This window comes from Agelaius tricolor, unplaced genomic scaffold (assembly GCF_023055355.1).
Source record: "Agelaius tricolor isolate 1412-34295 unplaced genomic scaffold, bAgeTri1.0.p SCAF_1, whole genome shotgun sequence".
Classification (NCBI taxonomy): domain Eukaryota; kingdom Metazoa; phylum Chordata; class Aves; order Passeriformes; family Icteridae; genus Agelaius; species Agelaius tricolor.
The window spans coordinates 44,577,586-44,604,396 of NW_027269261.1; the positions used below are offsets into that span (position 1 = coordinate 44,577,586).

General features: G+C 38.9%; 1 protein-coding gene and 1 long non-coding RNA gene across 2 annotated transcripts in view; one reads left to right on the top strand and one right to left on the bottom strand.

Annotated features, from left to right (window-relative positions):
• Positions 1–1,293: 1,293 nt before the first annotated feature.
• LOC139592333 (uncharacterized) lies at positions 1,294–7,569 on the bottom strand. The gene is made up of 2 exons (XR_011679969.1): positions 7,195–7,569; positions 1,294–6,920 (listed from the first exon to the last, which is right to left on the bottom strand). It is a non-coding gene; the product is annotated as an uncharacterized lncRNA (long non-coding RNA).
• Positions 6,449–26,811, top strand: part of SLC35F3 (solute carrier family 35 member F3) — a 163,773-nt gene continuing 143,410 nt past the window's right edge. The window contains exons 1-2 of the mRNA XM_071431992.1: positions 6,449–6,583; positions 6,845–7,074. Of these exons, the coding sequence (XP_071288093.1) occupies positions 6,531–6,583; positions 6,845–7,074 (283 nt within the window). The 5' untranslated portion in view covers positions 6,449–6,530. The remainder of the gene's footprint in view (positions 6,584–6,844; positions 7,075–26,811) is intronic.

A 26,811-nucleotide genomic window follows, 5' to 3' on the forward strand; every position in this document is an offset into this window, starting at 1 on the left:
TTTCCACCTAGGTGACCAAATATAAAGAATGTTTTAACTACCTGGGACATTCGCTTTACATATTTAAGTAAATAATCTAAACACTGTTTCCAAAACAGAAAGTTGAGATCTGTTTTATAAGCTGTTGTGTATTAGGATTATAATGCAATCTACTTGACAATAAATTTTTCTATAGTTATTGTGCCACAGATGAATGATTTTAAACAACAATGATGTCAGTAATCTTGATCTTTGTGATGTTTTGATAGGCATGATTATGTACCCATGCTTTTCATCCCCTTTGTCCATGTCTTTCTGAGCTCTATTTGCTTATACAGATTGTGAGGCAATAGTTACAGTGGTGTGGTACATCTGTATCAATTCTTGTAAATTAAAATGTACCTTTAGACCATCAAGTGATGCTAGCATACTTCCAGCTACCAAAAAAGAGAAAAAGAACAGCTAAAACACAAACACCCTGCTAGAGGACATTGGCATATGTGGCTTTTTCAAAACTAAGCTTTTGTATCTAGTTTTCCAATCAGCGTGCACAGCAAAATAAAGTCTGATGCATTGAATTGCATATGGAGAAAGCATACTATTTAACATATTGTTCTGTGCAGTAAGCAGCTCTAGCATGAATGGGCAGAAGGGAAGTCTGCACAGTTAGGACTACAGCTTTTGCAAGGTCATCTTCTCCTGACTCAACCTTTAAGAATATGATTTAAAAGCTTTTTGACTTTCTTCAGCAAATGGCCTTTGGCAGGATTAAGCTGTGCTGCTGCCAATCCAGCTCAATACCAAGCATGTTAATGAGGTGTCTTGGCCTTTTTATTAATTCTACAAGCAGGGTAGTCCATTCAGCAGTGACTGAGAAAGTTTAATCAAATAATCTCATTGTTCCAAATTTATCACCACAATAAAAGAATCTACTAAGGAAATACAAGATGAAAGAACTCATTTTTAATGCTATATCATTTTCCACTAAGAAGCAGTGCAGCCTTGAAGCTCACAGCAGTGCTAATGTCTGCCTCTGTGGGTATGCACTGTATAGGGGTGTAGGAACCTGCAGGAACGACCTGCATAGCAAACTCTGCCCCTGATTCTTACTGTTGCTCTCAGTAAAAAATTATACTCTTAAGAGATTTACTTTTTCTAATGAAGTCTTTTGATTTCAAAGAACATATGGGAAAAAGTGTAGTGAGATACAGTCTTTATTCATGACAGGATGAAATCTATCCATTGTAGGAGACCAAAGGTGAAGAAAGGACACTTTTTTGTATATTGAGGGGAGAAGTGAGGTCTGAGTAGGTGCAACAGAATAGTTACAGTAGCTTGCAAAATTAATTCCAAGTCTGGAAAAATAAGTATGGTTAACTTACAAATAGGACTTAAAATGCATACATAGAAGTAAGCAGCTTTGCCCCACACTTTGGAACCATTTGGCAAAAGGGTAATGCTTTTTTGATCTTCTATGCTTCCAGATCAAAAATTTAGCTGTGGGTTTTTTAATGTTTCAGACACATGTGCAGCTTCAAACAGCTACCATTAATTTTATACAGTAAAAATTGCCTGTCAAATCAGTTTCCAAGTGTTTCTTTCCCTTCAGAAATCTCTCCTGTTGAGAAATCTGTGCAGTCCAAGGCTAGTGGCACATTTTTTTGCATTAAAAAAATCCAACTTTAAAAACACCTTCAAAACTAGAAAACAGCCCATAAGTTTATCTGAAGGGTGTGAATTATTAGGTTTTTCTTGGGGCTAGCACAACTTCCAGATAAGCAACTTTAAACATAACATGAATATTGTGCTCTAGTTTGCTAAAGCAACTTCCTTCCCTGAGCACAAATCCAATAAAAGTTTTCTTTCATGTTCTTTCTGGAGTCCTTAATTCTCTTTCCTATATCTTTCCCCCTCATTCCCTGGTTGTTTGGCTCACCTTTCAGCAAACCTGTGGGACAAGGGGGAACTAGGAGTCATGCACAGCTAAATAGAGAAAACTTGCAGTACCAGTATCCAGCCTTTCCTTAACCTGGGTTTTGTAGCCTGCTATTTCTAGCACAAACAAATAATGTGAAATGGCAGAACATGAAGGGATATCAAGGCTACATAGTATATACCAATGGACTTTGAGCTTCACGCTTCTGGCATTTCTCAAGATACGGGATATTGAAGAAGTCTGTTCTGCATTCTCTCATTAACACCTCCTTTTGGGGCTCTTGCTGGAGGAAGGAAATGTTACTATTTTTCTCTCTTTTCAATTCAGTTTTTGATCGGAACTTGGAAGAGAGGCACTGGCAGGGCTCGTACGCCACTAAGACATGATGAGTTGTCCTAATTTTTTTATGCACTTCTCATCTAACAATGGATATCAAAACAAAAAATAGGTCTATTTTCCATCCCAAATATAAAGAACTTCTATTTTCCACTGTGTCTGTCAAAGAAAGAAAGTGAACAGTTTATATTCAACCACTTCAAAGTAGCAGATTAAAATCAGCTTTCTATAAAGCAGTGTACTTCCCAGGAACTGGGACACTAACTGTGTATGGCCCTTCCTAACTATAACAGGCAGCTAGATTGTCATTTCCAGAGCTTTCCAGTTGCTTTCAGCAAGGTGTCATGACAAAAATTCTGATGCTTATTTGGTTTTGCCATGCATTGCATGGGGATCAGAGCAATGCGAGAGCTCATGTGAAAAATTTGCTCTCACTTGTCTTAAATTCATCTGACTGCTCTCTCAAGCACAGTGTTGGTTTCTCTGCTTGAGAGAGCAAGGGTGATTCTGTTGGAGGTGGTCAGGCTGACTTTTGCTTCTCATTCAGTCTTCATTTGGCCATTCTCTGACTGCTGTATCAGTTTTTCTTGGTTCTCTGGGTTTATTTCAACCGCTTCAAGATGGTATTAAGTATTTTAAAAACATGAATGTAAGCAAATAACTAGGATGGACTAGACAGTTTCTGCTTTTTTTGTTGTTGTTGCTGATTCAAAATATTTTGTACGTGAAAAGCATTATGTTCAAAGTTGCATTCCTGTTCAATCTGAACATGCTACAATTAGTCCCATGGATAGAGCTGGAGTCATTTGGGTTATGTAGCAGCATTATATTCATGTGGATGTCAAATTTGACCCCAGCTGGAGAAAATGATTAGCTTTGCCATACAGCATTTCCATATATTATATAGGACTTTTATCATATATATTGTATTTCTGTCCAACACCCAAATACCCTGGGACAGGAACAAGTTATTAATAGCTTGGGCTTATACCTTCAGTACTAAATATAAAAATACTAAGAAGCAGGACTATGCATCAAATGAAGAATAATTGGTGAGAAGGGCACTTAAGTCTTTCCTTGCTTAAGAAGGGAGCTCATTTGTCTTCTAAAGACTCAGGTTCTAAGGCTGACTTTTATGAACTGGGAAAGAAGGACCACATCAACTTCATGCTGGCTGGTGTTTATACAGTAGTGATTGGTTTGTCGCCTGATGAAATATTGTTGCTATCTTAGTCTAGTATGTCAGAGAATCTTTTAAATATAAAATTCTTATCTTGGGGTGGGGGTTGGGAGAAATAAAAAAATGCACTTACCTTTCTCATGAAAAGAGTAGTATTTTGATAAATGTAAACTTCCATCCCAGAGAATCTTCTGGCAAGCTAGTATTGATGGGAGGTGAAAATAAATACAGTTTAAGTTATATTTTCCTTTGATATGGCATCACACTGTAGACAACAATGCTAATATATCTTAATGGCTGTGCCTTTTAAGAGCTGAATATCAGTCAAGCATATAATTTCATGTTGTCTGGAAAAACATAAAAAGGAGTATCTAACAGGACAGGATAAGGCACCACACTCTAGAATAATTAGATATTGTTCCCTTGCTATAGCATTCTTCCTTTTAGAAAAACACAGTTTCCTAACCCTTCTGTGTTTGAATGATTGCAGGTGTTTTACTAAAGTAATAAACTCTCACTAGTAAGAGGTTCAGAAAGTTGTTCTTAGTGGCTCCAGCTTGGTGCTGCATACCATTTTGCCCACTATTCCTAGAGTAGGTATATTCTGCTTAGCTAATTTTTTTCCTTACACTTTGTGGAATTGCTAGAATACCACAAGATTTTCTTCTCCTTTTATTAAAAATCTTAAACAGCTCCATAAATCTACAAATTCCACGTCATGGGGAATCCAATACTTTATGCTTTATTGTCCAATGCCATATAGCCATAGTTTTAGCTACAATGCTTGAACATAATTAAAATAATATACATAAGAATTTTTACTTGCATGTCTCCAGCAACTGCTATTTTTAAAAAAGAAACATCCCTTACAGCAAGGTTTGGTAAGATCCTAAGAGGTAGCTGTTGGTAGACGTTGCTGTTGCAGCTTATAAAATTTTGAAATGTCATCTTTATTAAATGTTTTAGTGAACTTTAAGATGTTCACTCCCATGCATTTTTTCCTCTCTTGCAAGAGGCATGCTTACTTCAAGTTTGTCAGTGCTGCCACCCAAGCTGTTCAAAGTCACTTGTGTGTGTGAGAAGAAACCCATCCGTCATTTCATTTGCACCCTGGAATGACAGCAGCTGGGGAGGAACAAAACAGCTGAAAAAATTTTACTGGACAGAAGAACAAGATGGTTCTGGCATATCAAAGTGGATATGTGTGTACTAGGGTCTCTGACTTCCACAACTACTCTCTGGTGCTATAGAAGATGAGCAGCCAAACACATCAGTGATGAAGGCACAATTTCTAGCAGGGCTGAAGCAGCCTGTGCTAGTTTGCAGCAGCCTATGCCAAGAGGCAGGTGAGTGCTCAGCAGGTGTCAGTCACTATTGGCTGGTCAACAATGTTTGGCTTCCTTCGGTATTGGAGCCTTTACTGGCTCTGAGACTATGTTTTATTTCTGGACGTATAATCATAGAGGAATTTTACACTAGATACATGCAGTATTATGGGAAATTCTCAGAATAAATCCTATCCTTGTCCACCACGTAGAGCCAGAGAGAGCATGGACTGTGCATACCGAGTGATGATGGTCCAGTGACGGCCTTGGGAGGCCTGACTGAAATGATTAATCCTATTCGTGCCTTTCATCACCATTCCTGCCCTAAGTGCCCTAAAAAGACTTAAATCATGACAGTGATCAGTATCCTTAGATTTAATGAGCATGGTGTTTTTATCCCCTCATCTTAACCAAAATCATCCTTCTGCATTGATTTGTGCACCCTGCAAGAGTTTCTGTCATTACTGGCAGGCAGCATCAAGCACATGCACAATTACCCTCTGTTTGCACTGTTGGACCACTGCTGTTCATCTGTAGTGGATTTTGGAACCGGCTTCCTCAACAGCAAACATTTTCCCCCTTCACAGGCTCAAAATAAGGGTTGTAGAGGAAATAAAATAAAGTTAGTGCTTTATTCAATACATGTGCATTTAGGATGATAATTAGTTTGATTTTCATTTGCTGGCTATTTTTTATACTTTCCCTTTCTGACAATGGTGCAGTGATGCTGTAATGTTCCCTTCAGTGACAGTGAAAGGTTGCATTTCACTGATCCAGCTCACATCCACATTTGATATCTTGGTGGTTTAATGTTCCAAGTAAACTGAGCTAGTGAAGTGGTGAAAGGTAACAACCTTTTCTCCTTGGACTTAATTTTTACCCGCTTCCAAATATATATGGATACATCTATACAAAACACTCTTTGGCTTCAACTGTCTATATTTCTAGGTGACCAAGTTTTGCCCAAGAATCTATTATCAGATTTTAATCTTATTTGTCTGTGAATTAATTCTTTGTATAAGGTAACATCTATGCTCACATGTTCATTTAAGCTTAACTGCATGTTTGCCACTTAAACTTGGAGGTGTATTTAAAAAAAAAAAAAAAAAAAAAGTAAAGGTGAGTTGGTAGAAGGCTGCGTGACTCCGGAGCTGGTTCGGCGGCCTTACGGGGGTAGCCAGGTGTGGCCCCTCGTCAGATGGGCTCCTCGGTCACTTCAGAGCCGGCCCTGCCCGGGCTGTCCGGGCCCCCCGCGCCGTTCCGAACTTGTTGCCACCGAGCAGAGGTGGGAACGGCTTGGCTGCTCAGCCAGGCGGGCACACCTAGGGGGGCTGAAGCCGCCCAGGGCTGTCAGGCGGCCCCTGGAGGGCGAGGCCGCCCCGCCCCGCCCCGCCCGAGGGCCGCTAGTGGCGGCGGCGGCGGGCCCGGGGGCTCCCCCTGCCGGCGGCCGGCGGGAGCGCGCGGGGTGGGGGGCGCGGAGCGCGCCCTGCCCTGCCCGGCCCCCGCCGCCGGCGCTCGGCGCTCCGGAGGCGGCAGCGGCTTGCAGGCGGCAGCGCTGGCCCGCCCGTCTCCGTCCCTCCATCCCTGCCCGCCTCTCTCCCTGCCTGCCTCTCCCGCCGGGGCCAGCGCCAGCCCGGGGACCCTCTGCCACGGGGGCGCCGCCTTCCCCCGCTCGCTCCTTTCCTTCCTTTCCGCCTGTTACCCGGCCGGTGAGAGCCGCCGGCTCGCCCCGCCGGGAAGCCTGGGCGCCCCCCAGCCATCGCTGCTGCTCCCCATGGGGATCCGGGAGTTCCCCAACGGCTCCGCGCGGGGCAAAGCCGCCACGCTGTGAGTACCCGCGGGGCCGGGCGGGCGGGCCGGGGGGACGGGGACACCGCACACCTCACCTCACCTTACCTCAGCCTGGCCGGCGGCGCCGCCCGCTCCCGGGGGTCGCTCCGGTGGAGGGCGGCGAGGAAAGTTGTGGGTGCCGCGGGCCCGGGCCGGCTGCCCTGCCGGCGGGGGTCCCGCCGCACGCCGCCAACTTCGCCCGAGGGCGGCGGCGCTGGCGGCGCGGCCCCGGGCTGACGCCCCTCTCCCGACCCGCAGCGGCATGCGGCGCTCCCCCGATGTCAGCCCCCGGCGGCTGTCCGACATCAGCCCGCAGCTGCGGCAGCTCAAGTACCTGGTGGTGGACGAGGCCATTAAAGAGGACTTGAAGTGGTCCCGCTCCGTGGAAGACCTCACCAGCGCGTCCGTGGGGCTCACCTCCATCGAGGAGCGCATCCTCCGCATCACCGGCTACTACGGCTACCAGCCCTGGGCAGCCAGCTACAAACGTGAGTCCCCGGCACGGACGGGCGCGGGGGGTTTGCCAGGACCAGGGAGAGCGGGCGCAGCCTGAAACCGGCAGAGGGATGGGGGTTCGAGGGGCCGAGCGCTTTAGCGCTGGAACAAACCTCGCTCCGTGGAAGGAAGCGCTCTCACTCTCGGCGAAGAATTCTATGCCCGTGTTGCCTTAGTCCTTTGGCAGTGGCTGGTTCACGAGAGCGTGGTGCTAAGAATGATGAATTCTGCTAAGAAAATAGGTCAAATATTTGTCTTCACGTTGCAGGCACACTTAGCGACGGTGATTACCGTGGGTTGACAGCTGTGTAAAAGCCCCTGCACGCTCATGCACATACCATTTCCACATGTAGCGCGTTATCAGTGTGTGTTTCTGTTGTTTTAGGAGAAATTTTCTGTCAAATTTTCACAGCACTTGAGCTGAATGATCTGTCTTTTCCTATGTCGAGTGGAGCTGTTTCTTCCGTATGCATACACTTGAGAAAGAAACTTCAAATGATAACGATATGAAGAGAGGTGTAGCTGTATTCTGTCACATACATGATTTACAAAGGAAGCATTACCTCGAGTCATTGTAATATATCAACTAGTACTTTTTGAGTATTTTTTTGTCCATCTTTCATCATGTTTATGTCAGTTGTATGCATTAAAAATTTACAGAATAGTTTACCAATTAATTGAAGTCATAACATTATTTTGGTTATCTTAAGGTCGTTTGAAATATCACAGGGGTTTTTGTTGATAATAGGATTCTTCTGCAACAGAAATCATTGCTTTGCTGGAAACACTGGCTCTGATAAAGTAGTTGTTTTCATATTGTACTTCCTTACATATTAAGTGCAAATGTTCTGAAATATTTACTACTAGATTATCTGTTTGGGAGTGTGCTTAATAATGGAATAGAATGATACAAGAATGCATGGCATACAGTACGAGTTCAGTTTTTCTTTGAGGGAGAGCTGGTCCTGGTTGCCTGAAAATAGGACTTTACTAATAAATATTCTAATACTCTTCTGTGAGACCCTTTTTTTATTTTTTCCTTTGATTGCAATTATGACAGAGATATCAGATATTTGCTACTTTACTCACTAGGAATGTGTTGTTTCTATAAGAGCAATTCCAGTGCCTGGATTGGGGCTGTTCTTGAGAGTAAAGCTTATTCAGGCCAGTTTTAAGGATCAGATCATATGTGGATGCCAGACTGAGTTGGATGTTAATGGTTCTATCTGACAGAGTGACTAATAGTCTAGCTGAAGTCACACTGAGCTGCTATGGCTGAACCTTCTGAAATAATAAAGGTCATGCTGGCTCCTCAATTATAACCTATTAGTTGAAATTTATAACTCTGTCTGAAAAAGTTAATAGCAAGCCTAAGCCTACTATTCTAGTTACATTTTCTCTCCTAATTCGATCTGAATAACAAAATTACATACTTGAGTTATAATGATGGGCAATAAATATACTAAGTGCCTGAGTTTCATAAATGTGTGTCTAAAAATAATAGGTTATGTGAATGTGTTGCCAATTTAAAATCTGAGTTACTAGGAACGTAGAAGGACACATAGAAGGAAAGATACATCTCTACAGCATGGTTTAAGGAGAGCCATGTTGATCAGCATCAGCTGAATAGCTGACTGAATAGGGTATATCATCTAAAGTGAGAAGACAACTTTGTCACAGCTGCTTTGAAACATCTTTGAATACTCCTTCAAGTTGGGCTGATGTCTAGTTTTGGGATATGGACTTTCCTTGAGACTTTGCAGTTAGAAAATTTATTTGGCCGAAGTACTGCGAACAAATTATTGTCGTTAAGCTTAAATTGCAACCTGGATTTTTGTCATCTTATTTTGCATCCTTGTTGACAATTGAATGCACTGTGATTATAATTATGGAGTGCATTAATAATGGACCTGCTTTGCAGAAAATAAGTCCATATTGTGGTATGATCTAGATTTATTTAGTCTATCTCTCTTGGTGACATTCTTTTTATTGTAACTAAATTGCCTATAGGGTCAGATCTACCTCTTTTGCACTGCAGTGCATTCCTTTTGTGCTTCATTTAGACCGTTTATATATATATAGCTGTATGGATGGATGTGTAAAATTGTTTGAGAGATTCAGAAAGCTTTTGCTTATTTCATTGTTTTTGTTTTAGCAAAACTCCATTAGGGAAACTACCACTGATAAACTGAGGTAGTGTTACCATGACCGCAAAACTTGCTTGGAGAACAATTTGAAACATACCGGGATGCCTCAAGGTTATGTAGCAACTCCGGTATTTAATATTCTTATAAATTCATTGGAAACAGAGGAGGAAGAAGTGAAAATGTGCGTAAGGCACAAACTGGATTGGACACCATGAGAAAGGACTTGTAACATTACCCTAGGGAGACCTGTTCCAGCCAGGTGACTCGCTGAAATGTCAATAAATGTCATTCAGTTAGCACAAACAGAAGCCTCACATTTCCTGAAAATGCTACAATTACCTGCCAACTAGCACATTACATTGGCTGGTAATTTTGGGACCATACACAGCTCAGGGAAGACCTCTGCTGTTGGACTGCACTTGCAAACCAGATTTTCGGAGCTGGAATAATTTAATGTAGTTCCTGTGTGTTAGGATGCCTTCAGCAAATTTAGGGTAATTATGGTTATCTGCTCTCAAAAAAATATTACTGGAGGCTCTGAGATGAGCAAGGAGAAAAAGTACAGGCAATCTGTAGAGAGCCTTAAGAGTTTTTGCTGTTTACCTTAAAGAGGTTGAAATAAAAGTGTTGGAAAGTACTGGCACATGTTGCTTAGGCAGGTAGAGAGGTTTTCTTCTTACTGTGGTCATAAGAGAAAAAGGTAGACAGGAAAAGAAACTGAAAGGCCATCAATTAAAGACTGATAGAAAAAGAAATAATATTGAAGAAAACATGTAATTTATTCTTGAGACAAAGATTTTTAGTAATTATAATAGCAGTGATAGGATCTAGAATTGTGATAAAATGGGAAATGCTGGAGATAACATTAAACTTCATTATCCAGAATTTGAATTAGCCCCTCCTTAGGCTGTGAGGAGACTTCTCTTGAGGGTTTCTTGTGCTTCCCTCCATAGCATCTGCCAACCTTTAGAAAGAGGAGTGTTCTAATCTGGTAGTTCTTATTTTTCTGAATTCTTTGATTTCCAGGGTAACTAATTATGTGGTTAACTGCTCTCCAGTCTAAATCAAATATTCATATGTGTCCCATGGGGAATATTTTGCAGAATGTGATTTGATTTTTCAAATAAAAAGGCAGAGGGGAAGAAACAGATAAGATGCGGTCAGATTGCAGAATCATACCCTTATGCAGCTACAGATGTAACAGAGCTCAATATTTGTGAAATTCTCATTATCAGTAAGAGGTGAGTTGACTTTCATTTTTTTTCTTTTAGTTAGAACATAGGGATCAAAGGCTTTAATAAAAAGCCCCCAAAACAATGCCATGAGATTTGCAGATCCTACTGACAGTCTTCTTGTTGTAGGGAGATGAAGCTGTTGTTAGAGCTGTATTGGCACTGCTGTTCTCTTCCATGAAGGTTATGTGAATTCTCATGATTGCTGCCTCTGGAAGCCTGGGACTTCAGTTGAAGAGCAGAGGCAAGTTTGGAGGTGAACAGCCATATTTTAAGTTTCCATTTCACAGCATTGTCAGTTGGATTTAGTTTTCTAAATATTTTTTGATAGTTCCCTAGGAGCTTTTCTGTACTTGAGAAATACAGGTGTCACAAAACTCTTGGACTGCCCTTCTGGTCAGTATGGAAGACTCATCTATTTTAATGATTGTAGCAATTGGCAGAGTGCTCGTTTCCACAGGAAATGTTCACAACTATCACCTTTGCCAAACATTCATTTTTCTCTAACTAGGTCTATTTTCTGGTGATTCAATATCACAGTGTGTCATTATGTGATTAGTATTTTAAATACATTCACGTGGGCTTGAGCCAGCTATCCCTATTTTGCAATCTTCTTCCTACAGATCACCTGCTTCCACTCCTTGTTTAAGATTAGGGTCTTGCTTTTAAAGCAGGGACTTTCATGTATCCTTAGCATGTGTTCATAAATACAGACTTATTATGGACAAATCAGGATTGTATGGGCCTTGGCCTTCCTCATTTATTCACGTAAATTTTTTGTGTGCTTACAGACATTTCCATACCTGCAGAAAGAAGAGAATGGTATGTAGTTTTAACTCCTCTTAGTTCTGTTTTTTAGGAATTGACCACTGTCTGTGGATTACTGCTTGTGAAATTACATTTCTCTGAGACTTCCACCTTGTGGCTAATTCCAGGTTGTCCCAGTGATAACTTGTAAGAGACATGATGTTCAGGTGAAAGGGAAAGATTGTGTCACCTAAATGAAGTTCTCTGGCTTTGCTTCTCCCTGCTACTTTAAATATTAATTTTCATATTTTTTCATGTTTAGTCATAGTTATTTCAGCAGCAACAAAATAAACCATATAATTTTAATGCACAAAATTTCAATATAGTACTCATCCAGTGTGTAGCACATTAGGTCTTGACCTGAATGTGGAATTTAAGTGCTGTCACCAATCAGTAACATACTAGAACACATTGGCTGAATAGCCTGAAGATTGCTCAGAAAGCATAATTTTCTGAGTATGTCAACCACAGAATTATACCATAGAATGATTTGGGTAAGAAGGGACCTTAAAAGTCATCTGGTTTCAACCACCCTGCCATGGACACATTCACTGGACCAGCTGGCTCAAATCCTAATCCAGGTTTGCCTTGAATACTTCCAGAGATGGGGTACTCCTAACTCCTCTGGGCAGACTGTTCCCAGTTACAGATTTTGACAGCCTTTCAAGGTAAGAGTTTGGTGTTGGTTTTAGCTAATTAAATGTAGGAGCACTTGTAAATATTAGAGTATCAGTTACACAGCTAAAGACCAGTGTTTCCAGCTGATCCCCAGCATTCCTCCTTGTGATTTTCTTTTCATGCTCCATTGAATGCTGAAATTTCACAGTTGCTAAAAGCAAATCCAGTGAGGATATGAATCAAGAGGAATTTGTGCAAATACCATTTTCATGTATTTGCATCCGAGGGAGAATTTAACTTACTTTTTGAGGTGATATACTCCAGAAGTTCAAAGACATAAGATGAAGATTATAATTTTCTCTGGGGAAAACTATTTTCAGGCCAACTGTAAGCAATTAATTTAAACTGCTTGCTTGCTTTCCAATTCATAAATACTGAATGTAATAAGTTTAAGACTTGGTGGTATCATTCATGTTGCTGTTTCTGAGGTCAAATGATTATGAGAGAATCTTCCTTCTCAGGTGAAAACATGGAGTAACCTCTAGGTGCTGGTAACCTCTTGCTTGTTGCAGCTATCCAAGTTTCTCTTCCCAGGTTCAATCTATAGGTCAACAGCCCTTCTACAGCACCCAGTCTGTAGGTCAGCACTGAAGATTAGAAGATGAATAAAATATGTGCTTTATATATATATATATATTTAATATAGGCTTGTGGTGTCTGAGGCCTGATTTACTTTTTAATCAATGCTCTTCAACTCTTCATTGTCAGTACTGACATCAGTAATTTTTTTTGTTACCAAGAAAACCAAAGAAAATATGGGAGCACCTACAGGTGAAAGAAAGCAATGGTGCTGAATTGCATTGCTGATTTAAAGGCACTGTAGCATTGTTGTTTCTAATGTCAGTTGCAGTTCTCTGCTGCAAGCTAAACCTACCTGGTGATACGTGAACCAGGGATATTTCTGACTTGTGTCCACATGACAGCTCACACAAAATCTTCTTAGGCAGTTCCCTCATTATGTAGTAGTCACTGTGACTGAGAAGAGCTGTCCCCAGAAATAGTCTCTTTAAGTATTTCAGAGACCTAATCACATGTCTGTTTGTATCCCAAATACTACAGGATCTGTTTCTCTTTTGAAAGAGAACCTGCTGGGTCTCCTGGGTTTTAGCTCTCTGGGTGGTCTTGCAACTGAGAATGAGCACAATCTGGCCACCCGAGGCAGGCCAGAGCAGTACAGGTGCTGAATACTGAGCAGCTGCAAAGATACCAGGTGAATGTTTTTTAAAAAAGCCTTTCAGAATCTTCTTTTTCAGGACAATTCCAATAGAGAAGAAACATGGGGGTTCTTAGGCTTTTGAAAATTGGTAAAACTTTTTTGGCTAGTACTTAATAACCAGAAAACTGGTTCCTGTTACAATATAGAGCTTAATTAATCACAGACTTTAAGTCTTAAATTTCTTGCTGGCAAGCCAAGCAAATTCTCATTTAAACTGGTTTGCTAAACATTTTTGATTGATTAATAAATATTTAGTAAATAATAAATGCTTAGAGAATTACTTGTTTACTTAACAGTTTTAATTGTGTAGTGTTAAGTAGCCACCACTTTTAACTAGGCAGATAAGTAAACATTTTGTGTTTTGTATCTTGTTTTCATAGGGAAAAAACTAAAAAATTACTGCCTGCAGAATGGGCCATCTTCTTTTTGTTTGTTTGTTTGTTTGCTGTTTAAACAAATTAATTCATTGCTTTCAGCTTTTTTTCAGTGCAGCTTTAATTACATGTCATCTTCAGCCATTTATGCAAAACAGTTCATGGGACAGCAATTAAGAATCTGTTGATTTCCAGCATTCATTTTAAACCCTTAATGAATGCTATCATTGAATGCTGCTGTGTTAGAAAACACCACTGAAGTCTCCACCATGAAAACCTAGCTGTACATCTTTGCAATGTCAGGGCCTGTGTTAACAGTTTTGAAGAGTGTTACCTGGCATTTGAGAATCCTTCCACTGGAAAACTGCATTTATTTCTTTTATTTTTTTAATAAAAGTGAAAAATTAGTGAACATATTCACTAATCAATAATAACAGATTGTTGCTAAATATACATACTACTCTGAATTGATATGGAATAATGAGGGAGCAAGTTAATTTTGAAAAACTAATTTGGAAACTATCAAGAATTATGAATGAATACTTATTTTTGGAACTATTTTTATTGCAGACCCTTCCTCTGGGTAAATTTCTGTAATAGTTCTGGAGTGCACTGTGTGATGGACCTTTGCAACTTTAAATAATTATTTTTTAATAGAGACAATTAATTGCACAAGATAATAGTATTGAAATGAGACTACAAAGCCTGTGTTGTTGATATCCTACTGTGGTATCAGACACTGTTGTGTTACTGGAGTGTTACTGAAACACAAAGCCACAAAAGGACAACAACCAGCAATGCTCATTAGCTTAATAGCTAATTTTACTAGATTCTAGCTCATGTCAGGGCTTTCTTCAAGGTGAGTTTTTGTGCCATAATCTCTCTTCTGTATAATGAGGCATTTGTGTTTCATATTCTCTGTGTAAATTGGTGATAATTTCTGCCATTTACTTGAGATAAAATAAGCCTCAAGAGAAAGAGAGAGATGGCAATGAGGTATAGTTGAATCAGGTGATCCTTAAGGTCCTTTCCAACTGGCATTGTTCTACGATTCGACAGAAAAGTTATATAAAAGTCACTTTGGCCCTTTGGCAGGCACCATCCTTTGGAAGACAAAGGTGTAGTTCTGTCCCTCTTGCAGTTTTGGAAGCTGAAGCCATAGACTTTCCACTGTTGCTTGTGAATGATGACTACTCTGAGAACAGAGATAAAATGAGCACTTATGTTCATAGAAATTTATCTGCAGATCATGGCTCCTACCTAGGCAATAGCTTGCCTTCATGTGGTACATCTTATTGTAAAAACCACTTCCCTGAGTATTTATGATTCCCTGCTTCTCTTCACTAGGCACATATTCTTTCATCCCTCAGTGTATCCTTGGAAGAAAAAAAGATGCTGTGATTGTGTGGAAGACCACAGAGAAATATTTTCTTTATGAACTACTACTTGAATTAGTCCTTAGACAGAAGGGATGCAGCAGAGATATCCCAGATTTCATTTTCTTCAGAATGTGAGAAGCTTGTTCTCCACTCAGTCATCTTCCCTTATAAAAAACTGCATCTGAATGGTTTCAGATGCTTCTATTTTTCTCTGGAACTTGAGGATCTAATAAGGTTAATTTTTTTACCAAATGTTTCCTATCATTTTGTTTCCATGAGTTTATCTGGCCAATATAGGAGTTGGGTTGTTTTTCTGAGAAAAGCTCTTCCAGCAGTGTTGGAATTTACATAGCGTCACATTTAGGAAAACAACAGTGACATCACACAGCTGATAGGCTCTGTTAACTCAGCAAGCCAATCATCTGAGGCAGGGAAATTTGAATATTTGAGCCTCTCCAGGAAAAGGGAATGTAACTGGCTTCTAGTGAAATTATAAGGTCTTAATCTTGCAATTAAAGTTTCTTTTTGCGTTGCTGTAACTGGCCTCTGTCAGATAATTCATGAAAATTATTTATGCCTCATACGTCTAAAGGAAACAACCAGATTTTCATTTCTGAACACTGGTGCAGAGTCCTATTGATCCCATTGCAATATAAATATTGTGCCAAAGCTGATCCAATAGTGACAACCCAAAGGTTTGGTTTTTTTTCCTTGACTCTTACATCAGAAATCCCACAAATTTGGTGCTTTTCCTCGCTATCTCTTCACACCAGCCAAGGTAAAAAGAAGCATGGAAATCGACCTGCTTGTCCACTCTCCCAAGTTGAGCAGGCCAAGTCATTGCACCCTTAAGCTCACTGTTGTGCTGTTTGTAGCCCTGTGGCAGCCTGGGGGCTCTGCCTTCTCCAGGACATCTTGCTTTGGCTTTGCCAGATCTGAGCAGTTGTGTGAACAGAGCACAGGTTTGTGCTCAGGTGGGAAGCGAAGCAAGGACCTGCTCCTTCAGAACTGATGAGCTTGTGTGAGGATGCTGATGGTGTATTCATGGTCCTGTCCTGAAAGCCTGGAGTTGTCTTTCCATTTTCAAACAGTAGCTGCTTTCCAGACAGTCTGGTTCCTTGGGTGTTCACTAGAGATTTTCTGCTTGCAAAATTTTGCCCTAGTTGAAATATGCAGTGCCAGGATTAATATCAAATGTGCAGTGTTTGCAATATGAAACAGGAAACAGAACTTCATGGCTTTATGATTATGTTGTCTCTCCTGCTCACTTTGTGCAATGTTTTTTGGCAACTTTAAGACTGATTTCATTAACATGCAGCCATTTATTTGAACGAGCGAAGATGGTAATCATGTTTACTTTTTAAGCTTAGATGCTAGCTACTGCTTATGGGTTTGGTTAGCACTTTCCATGGAACAGAAATTACTGACAGAAACCATACTTCCTTGTATTTCTGCTGAAATAATTTTTTGCTGCATAGCATTTAGTGTTCTACTGGCCTGGTAACTTCTCAGATGTGGGTCTTTCTTCGCTTCAGAAACAAGACATTTATAATGAAAAGAAATGTGTTTAGGCTTGATTACCAGAGGCTAGTTAAAGAGAAGAAATTACAAAATAATGTAGAAAAAGGTAGAAAAAGGCAGTCAAGAAACACACCCCTTAAAGTCAGTGGAGGCATGGAAAATGTCTTTAATTAAATCAGGAGATTTGATTACTTTCAAGTTGAGCAAGAGTAGTGAGAAAAGAGCAGAAAGGCTATTTTTTTCCACAGATTTGGCTTCCTGACACTTCTACATCATATGTGGTGACTAGAGGCCTCTGTTTTTCAGGATTTATATTTCAGCTATTTCTTACATACATTGCAAGTGTATTCCATGGGCCTGAATTTGGGAGCTTGGGTTTCATGCAAGCCAGAGATTATGCCCAGACAAGGTGAATTCTGGTGCATTCAGGAGTTCAAATATTATTTAAGTTTTTTCGATAGACATGAGAATGACAGATAGGTCCTGAGTTGGAAATGAGCATAAGCCCACATTCAGTTATTATTGTAGTTATAATGTGAGACTCCTACATACAGCCACGTGAACTCGTGAACTTTCTTCCAATATATGGGAAGTAAAGTCCTCTTTATCACTCTGGGAAATTACATGAGTTGGAATGAAAACTAGGTTAACATGAAGGAATAGAGTACTGTGTGCATGGCTTCAGGGATTTCAGGAGGATACATGGCTCCTGCCTGGTTTTTCCAGTTTGCCAGGTTATCTTGAGAGAATAGATGAAGGAAGCAAAAAAACACCTTAAATGACTGCCTTCCTGCGGTTGTTGGTTTGTAAGACTTAGGAAGATCCTCTTGGAGGGTGCAGCATGGAATTGGATCTCTGGTTCTGTTCATAAAATTACTTTACAGTCTTTGGGAAGTGTTATTTGATAAGCAACTTATTTAATAAACAACTTCTGTATTTGATTTATTTGATTTTCTTGTTCCAATTACAACTTGCTTTCAAACTTTACAGCTTAGTAATGTGTAGTTTAATATCTGTAGGAAATTCCTTGTCTTTTGCAAATAGTGATTTCAAGAGGTAGAGGGCTGTATATGTGTTCTGACTTCACCCAGGGTGAGAAGTGGTTTTGTGTCTTATAATATTTCTTCAAATGGAAACAGAAATGAGAGTAAGTCATAGAAGCACAGATGAGTAATTTCTTTGTAGAGAAATGCACGGACAAGAAACACACCTTGTACCGGGAGCAATACTTTGTGCCTTCTGTGGCTGCTATGTGCATAGTAAAAACTGCATCTCACTGGAAATCTTTCTGGCAAACATTATTAGGCATTCTGTATTTATTTCTACAAAATGAAAAGATTTTTGCATAGCATCTTTATAGGAATCTTTGTGATTAATATTGCTTTAAAATGATACTCATATACCAGGCAGTGTTTTATCTCTGCATGTCAAATTCTTTTGGACCCTACAATAACATTTCTCTAAAGGCACAATATCTCATGTCTATATAATGAAAATACACTGGAAATGGTATTGAAACTAGAATCTTAAGAGTATAAGCCTAAACTATGACTCTCTAGGTAGTTTTTGCTTCATGATAAGCTTACTGAACAAGGGAAACAGGTAAATGCATCTCCAGTACAGCACATTTTAATGTATTGTTTAGTTCTGCACTGATAATAATGAGAGAATTAAAAAAGCTTTTGGGATGAATCCCTGACTCCAGCCAAGTACCAAAAGTACCAGACATGGTACTTTTCTCAGTAACTTCAGTCAAGCCAGGTTTCAGCTACGAGGCTTAAGTCTTTGAGTTTGCCTTTTAAGCAGGGCTTCCTGCTCTGTGTGCTGAACATTTGTTCCTAAGGCAACTGCATCCAATTACACCTACCCATACATGGTCTTTATTATATGTTCCTGAGCACTACTGAGGAGCTCAATTTAAATTACAGAATAATTATTTCTTTTAATAGATGTGCAATTTTAAATTTCTTTAAACTTGGTGTTTAGTTAGTACTTAATAGCTTGTCCCAACATAAGTAGAAATCATCTACAGGAATTAAGAAGAGGCTACTCTTTCTTCCCATTGCCTAGAAAACTGACTACCAGAGCCCAGGTGCTGAAAGGAAAATGAATACATATACAATTGTTTAAAGCTTTAGGTTAGGAGTAAAGGATTGAGGCTTCTAACAGGGTATGCTATAGAAGCAGCAGTATAGGAAAAAAGTCTCAAACAGGTCTGTTACCAGTAGAAAATTTTGTATTGCCCTAAGCTCAAACTTACATTTTTACTAAATAATAAAACATAGTTCATGTCTTTCCACTTCAGATGTAGACAAACAATCTGCCTGTACTAGAGTGGGTGTCACTGAATGAGTCTGAGGCAGAAGCCTTTTAAAACAGTAAAAGAAAGGCATTCTAGTTCATCATTTGTATAAGCAGCACTTTGGAAGCCAGTTAGTTTTTGACAGCCTTGGCTCAGTCAGGTAAGGAATAAGAACATATACACCCAGAACTCTTTGCAAATGTAAACAAGGGACAGTGTGTGTTGGGATGAAATTAGAGTGTTCTTGGAGAAATCTGAAATGGTAGATATAACAGAATGTTGTACATCCATCTTCGGTTTTTGGTTTTGTTGCTGTTTTTGTTAAATTATCCCACCACAAAGCCATACGTGTGATGGGCAGCATGTGGCTTGGAGAAACTCCCTGGTAAAGTTTAAAATTTATCTAATGAAGCTGTTTGAGTTAGTGCATTAACCTCTTATCTCTTTATTTTCAAAGGCCAGAATTGTTCCATCTTCATGTTGGTAAAACTGATAGAAGCCAAGAGGAATTTTGCCTGACACCAGTAACTAATGGCACAAAGGAATACTGCAGTCCTGAAGGGAATTGAGGGTTCTGGTCTGACCCTATACTAGGTTAGTGAAAACTGTGCAGTTTGGCAAGCTTGGATACTCTTAAACATCCAGAGAGCCCCAGAGCATGCTCACCAAAGTATTTTTACAAATAAAATCTGCTATATCACAAGGCTAGAGTTTCCTCTGCTATTAGAACTTGTTCTGCACTTTTCAAATGGAGGTGCAGAGTGACTGGATCTGGTCCCATCTTCCAGCTGAGAGCATTTGTGTTGCAGCTGTCTATTGATGTAAACACGTATACAAAATTCCCTTCCACCAAGAGCATTCCCCTAGTGAATGTCTAGTGAATTTTTGTTTCCTTCACTTTTTTCCCATGCAGAAGGCAATTAGACAGTTGTTATTTTTGATCCTCCAATTATCTATAACAAAATGATCCTTCTTATTTATGTTAGGTGGGAACAGTATGGGAACAAGTCAAGCAAACTGCCTTTCTCTCTGAAGCAGTTCAAAGCAGGAAGAGGTAAAACAATCTCAAATGTTGAGGTAATTAGGATCTTGAAACACTTTTTTGGAGGGAGGTTTGTAGAACCTATGCAAAGTTGCGTGCCCATTTGTAGGAATTGTACCAGAGAAATAAGAGATCAAGAGGCATAAAATACCTTGGATATTAACTGCTCTAGCTAAATTACTTGCATTGTGGAATAATTGGGCAGTAGAACAGAATCAGCACCTTGCAAAAAGGCTTCTTCTACTGGAGATGTATAGCTCTCAGTTCAAGGTTAAAATGGTTGCGCAGTAATCTGCTTTGTGTAACGGCAGCTGATTTTACTAAAAGGTAAGTGGTTATATAAATCTCAGCTCAGTGTTGAAGCTGATGAATTTCACTCACATATTTCAATAACCAACCTTGCAAGTCTGATCTTTCTTGAGTATTTTGTTACTGTTGATTTATTTCCCAATAGGGTGAATTATTGTCATCTCATAAAGATGATTTCATTAGATTTTTTTTTAGTGTTAAAATTAGAGCAATTCTCAACCATTACATAATACAAATAATATAGCTCAAATAATTTTGCATTTATAAGCTTTTGGAACTAACTAATGAATGAAATTTAAACATTAAAGTAGTTATTATATGGTAAAATTTCATGCATGTCAGTGTTGAAGAAGCATTTGGACAAAGCCAGTAATAATATGCATCAACTTTTGGTCAGCCCTGAAGCTGGCAGTTGGATGAGATGATCATGGTAGGTCCTGTCCAGCTGAATTTGTTCAATTTTTTCATACTCTTCATCTCTCATAATTTTTAATGCTAATGTTACACCATTAAAAAATTAAGGGCCTTATCCAGTGACCAAAATAATAGCTGAAAACACCCATGGGTGTAATTACAGAATCATGCATCTGCTTTGCAATTGGAAAATAGGTGTTTAGTGGTTTTATTCAGTGAAATAATGAGGAAGCTGTATTTCATTGGAGTTACTGAGTTGTGAGGAAATGTCACTGCAACTATTTGATACTTAAGTTTCAAGCCTGCAAAATTACATATGAGTAACTTAAACTGTGCAGAAGCTGTGTGGCTAAAATTGTTTGTTTGTATATATTAGCTTTGAGAATGTTAATTATTTATATTGCCCTAGGCAGTTGGTTTTAGCCAACAGTGAATGTAAAATTGTTTTAAAAATACTAATATAATATTCTTCACATCATAAAATATAATTTTTATTTGTCTATGCCAAATATAGCTATCTAGAAGATTGCATCTTTGCTCTCATATATAAATTCTAAGTCAATTTGTGTGTGAATAGACCAAATTTTTTTTTTTGGTGCAAACATAAATAATTCCATGCACTGTCAAAATATTTGAGTTCTCTTAGTCATTTTTTCCTTTTCAATGTAATCACTGATCTATGCTTTAATTTTTTTCAACAGTCTGACCTTGTCATTTTTTCAGAATGTAATATATCATTTTTTCAGAATGTAATATAATCCAAAGTAATTGGCATGTACTGAGCAATTTAGCTTGACACAAAGGTCTGTCTGTATGGAAAAATCCTTGTGATGGGGTATCTTTGTGGTTATTTAATGCAAATTAAAACCTGTATAAATTAGTGTTCTGATGGTTGTTTGACTTATTTCAGAAAAAAATATTTCTTCAGGTAATAAATCTGAGTGAGCAATTAGGCATTGTTGCAACATGTTGAGAACTTGAGTCTTTGATACCTTGTTTGCAAGAAGCACCATTTCCAGAAGCATAAAATCCTCTTCAAACCAAATACATCATTCATTTTATTTAAATTGGTTCTCTGTTGACTTTAATGAAATAAAGCACTAATTAAGCAGTGCAAGCTTGTAGAATACAGCTTAAAATAAGCTTGGAAAAGACAAGTAAAGGCAATTATCAGTTGTAGGGTTTGGGGAAAACAACATTCAATTTTCAGATTTCTCTCTGAAATGAAACTACAGTTCAAATGCCTTGGATCCCAAATGCAGCCTGTGAGAAGAAACTGTAGCTACCTCTTTCTGGTGTTTTTGTACTGTTTGTTTGGTTGCTTTTTTTAATTTGTTTTCTTTTGAGCTTTTTTGTTTGTTTGGGGTTTTCCTATGTGTTCACATTTAACTTGGGTCAGGTTTTTGGAAAGAGATTTTGTTACACACAAGTCTTACAGACTTGTAGACTGTACAAGATTTATAGTCTCTTATGTAGAGCACAACTCTTCTTGTTCCATATAAACATCACTTAAGGGACAGCCATCTTTAAGTAGCCACACTTCATTTGCAAGTGATTAGCTGCAATTTGAACAAAGAGAGTGTGGGGAGAGGAAGAGAAATTAATCTCACCTGCTGGGAGATGGCATGTGAGAAGCCATACTGTTGCTTTCTGTTCTCCAGCCAGGTCACTCTCTTACTCAGAGACCTCAGCTTCTTCCTTTCTGCACTCTTTACCCCGTTTACCACTTTAATTGTCTTTCCTCTCAACTACTGATGATTTTTTTCCCCTCTCCTGTTTAGGTTTCTTATCTGTCATGGTGAGATCTCCTTCATTTTCTAACAGCCAGCTGCACTTCCAGCTGGAGTACTGGTCATTTATAGATGAACACCAGACCTAAAAGAAAAGGAAATTCAGAAACCCTAACAACATTCTAGACACTGATGTGCAAAAAAAAAAAAACCTTGCTAAAATGTTCTGAATTTTCTGTGGGAAACCCAAAGAGAGAAGGTGTCCAGTGCTAGAAAGGCAACTCTCAAAGCAGTTGGGGAAAAATGACAAAGGGGGAGGCTGGTAAATAATGAGTTATACCAGTTAATTTTAACATTTAAAATGAGTGAACTTAGGTTTCTAAATAGACATGGTGTTTCAAGTTGCTTTGTGATAGGATCTGTACAACTCCTGGGAACCAGTACAATTATTATGAATGCAAAGTAGTATCTGTCCTGCAGAAGAATATATTTCCCAACCTGTTTGTGTGTAGCCAGTCATCTCTAAGAATGAAATGTTAGTAAATTGTATTGAAGCTCTCTGCCTCCTTTAAACCAGTGTTTTCTGAAGAGCTGGACAAACTGTCTGACCTTCCCTCATAGCTCCTGCAGGCAAAATGAGAAATGTCAGTTCAGCAAATGTCACATAACTCACCTGAGTTCTGGTTTTGATAGTCATGATGTGCTGGACTATCCATATTCATATATATGGCAGTTAACAAAAATGATTTTGGCAGTAACAGAGCAACAGGGATAAAATATGGAAATCTGAGGAAAACACTGAATCAATTCACTAAGTAAAAAATTAAAAGCAAAATAAAACACAAAGTGGAAGAGATTTTTATGGAAGTGTAAAAGTATGTGGGTGAGATGCCATATGGAACATTGGGTTGTGGGCAGCCAAATTTGCATCTTATGTGAGCTCTATGAAAACTTGTAAGGAAATAAATAGGATAAGAAAAAACGTTGAAGAATAGCAAAGGCACAGGAGAGGTCATGAAAGTTTCAAACAGGTCTGAAGAGCTAGAACTGGGAAGAAAACTAGGCTTCTCTTCTGTTGAAAATCTCAGAAGTGTCAAGGTTTCTGGTATCTTCATAAATTTGTTATACTCTTATTTAAATGCCTAATGAGCTCGAACATTAACACATGAACTGATTGCACTCTGAACAAGTTTTCTTAGAAGGTGAGTACTAGCAGGGCTATTTTGCAATTGTAGTCTTTTATTTTGTATTTAGGCCAAAAGAAAAGAGCAACTTTGTCTGAAATAACCAAATGAAAAAATCCACACGGTCTAGTATCAGTCCAAAATTAACTTTGCATATAGCTGGATAAATACTTAAAGAGAATGTTAAGAAGATTCCTTCAGTTTAAACATTTCCTTCTCTCTGTACTAGATCCTAAGCATCCATAATAAACAAAAATAGTGGCCAGATCTTGGTTATGCTTTTTCTCACCTAGTATTCTTTCCTGACTTAGAAATTTGTTAGCCAGCAAACTCAACTGTTCCTGATAAGGGACAGAGAAGAGAGACATCATCCATGGAACGTAGACTTTGGGGGCAATGAGGTACAATTGGGTGATCTCAGAACAAGCAGCAGGGTCTACCTGTTATTTTCTACAGACATTGTTTAGACTTGTATCAGTCCAGGATAACAGGGATGCAGGGAATGGAGTAACATATTGAAGTGGTCTGTGCTCTAGAAGTGGTTTGTACTGGGAAGTTGTCTGAGAAAGATACCCTTCCTCCCCAGATAAATTGGTTTTGGCAAAGTAACACTGGAATCCACAGTTCTCTCTCCCTCCTTTGCTTGGTGGCTGAGTCTGTCCATATGCAGTATTCCAGACATCCAAATGAAGATTTTAATCCTGATGTTACAGTGCTCTGTGCTTGCCATTGATTTAAATATTAATATGATTTTCACACATGCAAACCAAATGCATGTATGTGCAGTGTTAGCAGCCAGTGCCGTTGGGTTTTTAGTGTTACCTTGGTGAAATGTGTCCCTGAACAGAAACAGCTAAGTTTTATCAGAACAAGTGCCACAAGAGAACCATCCCCACTGACATGTTTGGATGGTTTCTTTATGTTGACTGATTGTTCTTGAAATTAATTTTCCCCCTCCGTTTCTAATAGTTTAATTTGTTCACTTGGATAAAGCCCATTAGTTTCGCACTGAATTTATTGTCTCTATCCCAGCTATGGATTTGTTCATCTAAGGCATTTTGCAAAAGTCCTAATTTAGCTTTTTCTACTGTTGCAGCAATGAATATTGTAGTTTGACAACCAGTTATTTCAACCTGCATAGAGCACTCCTTGAGTGGTGTTCATGGAGAAATGGAAAAGTTAGTAAGGGAGTTTGGAAAAAACTCTATGAACTATGCTTTTTTCCTGGCCAGGAGAAACAATCAAATCTCTTTAAGGAAAAACAGAGGGAAGACATTAGGAAATAAATTTGTGCCATTTTCCTATGACTAAGCTGTTCTTCTAAGTCTGTAAGTACCCACAGTGTACTAAGATCCTTGTTTTGGGTGCTCAGTGGAATTCAGAGGCAGAATTACATGTTTGAATTTTTTTTTTTTACTTAGAAATTGGAATGAGCATTGAAAATTTATTTCAGAATACTGGAAGTTTCTGTGTTGTCCATGATACATAATGTTGAGCAGGTGATGGATAAAAGTATAATTTGAAATAATATGACAATACAGTTATAATGAGAAAGTTTGAATTTTTTTAGTGGCTTCTTATTCAGTAAGGTTTAGGATCCACAGACAGGGTAGTGTAACCAGAAAACACCACAATTACATTGCCAAGCCCCAAATCAGATGTGTTTATTTGGGGCTGGTACAGTCCTTTTCATTTAGACTTTCTAACACCTAGATATAGCCCATTAGCTCTTTTAACACTTCTTTCCAATAACTCCTGTTACTTGAGGATAGAAATACTGGAATTGCCATGGTTGCTCTGAGTTAAATTCCATCTAATTGTTATTTAGCTTTCAAGAGAAAGCAAGCCTGAGAAGGTATTATGAGAGAACCTGTCCAGAAAGTTGCTGTTAGTTTGGTGTGGTTTTGTTGGGGATCTTTTTGGTTTTTCTTCCCTGATCCCTTTCAGTTAGCTGGTAAAAATAGGAGTTCACATATTTAAATTCAGGTTTTGAATCTTTTGGCAGGTGGTATCTTACAGGTTCAGATAGCATCTTAAAATAATTTAACAGCTTCCCTATGTATATTTAAACTGCAAAATAGGATATATTGTGCTAGTTATGATAAATGGTATGGAATAATTATCTTTGGCCATGCAAATAGTGGTGGATTTATTGATTTGATTGTCACTGATTTACTGCATAATTCTCAAATACCTGACAAGGTGGAACAGGATTGAAAGATAACAACAAGCTGATCATGAAATCATGCTTTGCTAAGCAGTATAAAAAGCCTAGCTACCGAAGTAACAGTGAAAAAATATCAGAACATTATGTCATCCCCCCTTATGCCATGTGTCTTAGGAAACAAACTTGTCTGAAATGGGAACACAAGCAGGTGAACCAGATAAAGGAGTATAACCTAAAATATTTCTGTGTCTTAAAAGTATAAAAAGTAGCTGCACTGATGTCTAGACATTCCATACAGTTTTAGTAAAGAAGAGGAAGATGAAAAAAAATTTTAATTTTCAAAAGTATCATCAGAAGATAGACTTATTTTCTTCTTGGTCTGTTTCTCAAATTAAACTATGTGTATTTTTTTCTGAAACCAGGAGGCATTTACAGAAGTGTAAGTACAGTTCAATTACAGGGGCATTCATCCCTGTTAAGTAAAAAGCAAGTTGATCACATACTTAAACTGCTGAAAAATGCAAAAGATCTTTAAATGTAAAGTGTAAGTAAAAATTCACTTATTTTGTTTTACAATATCACTCTTGTGAAAATTTGCCTTGTTCTTTAATGGAGTTCAGATTTTCTGTTACTGTTATGTTTTCCAATGTATTTAGCATGTTATACATAAACCCGGTCTCTCATGCTAGGTTTTTTCACATTCTGGAACTACCTTTTGAAAGTTTCTCCCACATGGTATCCAAAAAGACCTGTAACCTGGTAACAGGTATTACTTTTGAATATTGCTCCAGCTTGTCCAGGCATGAGGTGTATTTTGTGATTTTTGCCACTGTGTTTCCTCCCATGACCAGTTTTGTTTGTCCTCTTTTATACTCTCATTGATCCTCTTTATTCTGTAGTACTGGGAGGAAAGTGCTCTATATAATAATTCTGTTACTGATACCGATGGTTCCAGTTTAGCTGGATTCTGAATGTCACCATAATATAAATATTTGTAAGTTATGCCCACTGATTGTACTGCCAAGGTTTGGTGAGTTTCTTGTCTGACATGGGGAGGCTGCAGCCCTGCAAGCGTGTCAAATGGCGTATGTTGTGACACAGCTAGGAAGGAGGGATTGTGTGTGGTTTATTATTCAATGGGAACTAGCTCATGGAGTCAGACAAAGCATTTGGGTTCTCCAGGTTTTGCTGGAAAAAAGACATCTGTATCAGTTGCATAAATGTTTTT